Below are 3,639 nucleotides of genomic sequence, written 5' to 3'. Positions count from 1 at the left end.
GAGCTGAAATCTAGCCACATCCCTCTTGAGGCTGAGTTTAATTACATGAGAGATGTCCTAGATAAATCTGGATTTTGTGGAGGAGCAGAAGAATTCCTTGAAGCATGGTCCTCATCCTATGAGCCAATCGACCAATTATTGTTCGTTGAAGAACTTCAGACTATGAAAGCTGACTGTTATGAGATACCATGGGATCGCCAACTTTTTCTTGATCTAATAAATGAAGCCCTGCTGGAAATTTACGAGAGCAATATAGCCTATACCTTAGGGCTCTCACGGTTTTCTTCTCATGTTATGCCGGTGAATATGGGAGATCATCTACTTGAGCAGGTATGGGCAAAAGTTAGCAGGCTCCTCAGTTCACAACAAGATCTGAATCACGCACTAGAGGATGCTTTGGCTCGAGCTTATGCAAAGGATGATGGATGGATGAAACTACATTTGGATGTTGAGAGAGTGGGGATGGACTTAGAGGGCTTGATATTGGATGATTTAGTTGAGGAAGTTATTCTAGATTTTGGATATGTGTGAAGTTTGTTGTTTGTGTATGTTTTTTATTGGGGTATTAGTACATAGTATTTCCCCCTTTTTCTGTAAATATGTATGGATTTGTTTTATGACCTTATTCATCTACCTGTAATTATCAATATTTTTTTGACTTATATGATGGTTATTGCACATCTGGTAGTGAGAGGTGTTTAAATGTCTATGGTAATCTCTTTCATACTGCAACAATTCCAAACATCACTTAGACAAGAGTATAAGATTAGAATTTACCAATAATCACCACAGGAACAAGAACCGTCTCTGAAATGGTGAAACCTTTTGTTGTCTCTCACCACAATCTCCCTCTTCACAACCTTAGACACAAGCTTGATAGCATTGTGACAATCCCTGCATATTCTAACGTTCTTGCATATTCTCAGCTTCGTGCCTTCTGTCGTCTTCATCAATCCAAATGCCACAGCTTGCTTCTCACTATGGCACCTAAGTAATTCCACCTTCTCTTCATCCTCTACTTCATGAAGCACTGACCCCATATCAGGAATATATCCAATTCCCTGAATTTTCTCTTCCAAAATACACCACATTTTGTGAATTTCATCTAATTCAGGTAGATAATTATCGGCTACCATAAAGTTATAAACTTTGCCTCTTAATTCTATCCAACTACATCCCGGGTCCTTCTGAAGACCAATCTCCTTCAAAATTTTCCTTACTCTTCTAACATCATCCCATCTTTCTGATCCTGCGAACAAATTTGAAGCCATTACATAATGCTCGACCTTGTCAGGTTCTAATTCTAACAGCTTCTCAGCAATTTTCTCCCCAAGATCTACATTTCGATGAATTCTACACGCACTGAGTAAAGTACTCCATATTTTGCTGTCCGGCTCTGCAGGCATCTCTTCGACAAGTCTCATTGCATCTGCTAATTTCCCAGCTCTCCCTAGCATGTCGACAATAGAAGAATAATGCTCTAGCTTTGGCTCAATCTTTTGCTCATTCTTCATCTCCTCAAAGTAATTTAGACCTTCTTCAACTAATCCAGCATGGCTACATGCCATTAGAATACCGAGATAGGTGAAGGTGTCCGGCTTTATCTCTTGTTTCTGCATCCTATAAAGCAGTTCTATAGCCTTAGAGGCATTTCCATGGACAGCATACCCTGTGACCATAACATTGTAAGATACTACATCTTTGTTCTCCATTTTCTCAAAGAAATACAAGGAATGATCTATGGAGCCACATTTTGCATACATAGCTATGATTGAGCTTGCAACATGTCGATCTTCAGTGTAGTTCGCTTTCAATGCAAAGCCATGCATCTCTTTGCCGAGGCAAAGAGACGATAACTGAGCACAAGCCATGAAGGCACTTGTTGTTGCAATCATAGTAGGCTTTTGTCCATCAAACTGCATTTCACGAAAAAGTTGGAGGGTTTCATTCGGAAGCTCATTTTGGGAATATCCAGCAATCATAGCATTCCAAGATACCACTTCTTTTTCCTCCATCTCATCGAACAATACTCTAGCTTTTGAGGGTTCTCCACATTGGATATAAAGAGAAATCAGTGAAATTCTAATGAATGAATCCATCTCTAAGCCATTCCTCTGGACAAAGCCATGTATTGACTTGCCAATTTGAAGGAATTTGAGATTGGCACAAGCCAAAAGCAAGCTTCCAATACTGAACCAATCAGGCTTCAAGCCTGAAGATATCATATCCAAGAACAAATCCAAAGCTTTTAAAGGATCTACATTCTGTGCGTAGCCTCCAATTAGTGCATTCCATGAGCTCACTGTCTTTACCTCTATGCCCTCAAAAACATTTGTTGCCAATTCCAGTAATCCAACCTTTGCGTAGGCCGCAATGAGAGCATTCAACACTAACTCATTGCATTCAAGTCCGTTTCTGATCACATAACAATGAATTTCTTTCACTTTATAAAGCTCCGACGGATCCAAACAAGCTGGCAGTGCATTTAGGATTGTGATTTCATTTGCCTTTAATCCTTCTACCATTGACATCTCTCTCAATAGATCGAAGGTTCCATCAACATCTCCATTTCTTGCACAACCCCCAATCATAGAATTCCAAGAAACCACGTTTTTTCCACTCGTAGTCTCAAAACCCCTGCGGGCCTCAGCCAACCACCCACATTTTGCGTACATATCAGTTAATGTGTTATTCACCCTCAACTCGCCCGCCAAACCCAATTTCACCGATAACCCATGAACCGATCTCCCCATCTCCACCCACCCGCGCGACGCACACACAGGCAGCACAGTCACCACCGTCGCATCATCAAATCCCAACCCATCAACCCCCATCATCTCCCTCAATAGACCAAACCCTTCATCAACGAACCCACATTCAAAATACCCAGACATCATCGTGTTCCAAGAAACCAGGTTTCTCCCCGGCATTTTCTCAAACACCTTCCCCGCGTCTTCAACGCGCCCGCACTTCGCGTACATCGAAATCAAAGAGTTGCCCACGAAAGGGTCATCGCCGAGTCGCAATTTAACACCCAACCCGTGAACGCATTCTCCCAATCCAGCAGCTGAGAGGCCGGCACAGGATTTGAGGACACAGGGGAGGGTGAAGTTGTCGGGGTCGAGATCGGTGGAGGATAGCAGCGAGGAGAAGGCGCGAATGGCTTCCAGGAATCGGTGGCTTCGAGAGTAGGAGGCGATTAGGGCGTTCCACTGGCGGATGTTGTCAGGGGGCGAGGAGGCGAGGAGGGGTTTTGGGGAGGTTTTGGGTTTGTGGGTCTGAGGGGGAGAGGGGGGTAGAGTGATGGGGTTCGGGTGGAGGATAGACATTGTTCGAGGTTGGAGGAGAGATTTGGGAGAGGACAAGTGAGCGAAGCTAGTGTTCTTGGGTGATCAACGGTTGGTTGAAGAAGAGCGAAGCAGAGTTGAGGATGAGATGAAGACACGGTTCTTGGTTTTTTTTTTTCAAATCATCCGTGCAGCTGGGACTTCAGTTTTAGTCCCACATCGGTTGCGTTCAAACCCGAAGGGCTAGCAGCTGGGATAAAAGGGGTCGCAGGGCGGGGTGCTTAAGCATACCTTTCTCGGCCTTTTGGCTAAGATCAAGTGTAGTATCTGTTCTTATCAGTTTAATATCTGA

General features: G+C 43.5%; 1 protein-coding gene across 1 annotated transcript; it reads right to left on the bottom strand.

The window, feature by feature from the left end:
• Positions 1–703: 703 nt before the first annotated feature.
• LOC109828568 (pentatricopeptide repeat-containing protein At1g18485-like) lies at positions 704–3,594 on the bottom strand. The gene has a single exon (XM_020395533.1). The coding sequence runs from the start codon at positions 3,327–3,329 to the stop codon at positions 774–776; it is 2,556 nt and encodes an 851-aa protein (XP_020251122.1). The 5' UTR covers positions 3,330–3,594; the 3' UTR covers positions 704–773.
• Between the last annotated feature and the right edge of the window lie 45 nt (positions 3,595–3,639).

The sequence above is a fragment of the Asparagus officinalis genome, unplaced genomic scaffold (assembly GCF_001876935.1).
Source record: "Asparagus officinalis unplaced genomic scaffold, Aspof.V1 AsparagusV1_Un2408, whole genome shotgun sequence".
Classification (NCBI taxonomy): Eukaryota; Viridiplantae; Streptophyta; class Magnoliopsida; order Asparagales; family Asparagaceae; genus Asparagus; species Asparagus officinalis.
Note: the sequence above shows the minus strand (reverse complement) of the source record. Positions and strands in the feature narration are given on the sequence as shown.

Bases quoted from the DNA above. Each gene is read 5' to 3' on its own strand.
- LOC109828568 (XM_020395533.1), bottom strand. From the start codon at position 3,329: ATGTCTATCCTCCACCCGAACCCCATCACTCTACCCCCCTCTCCCCCT.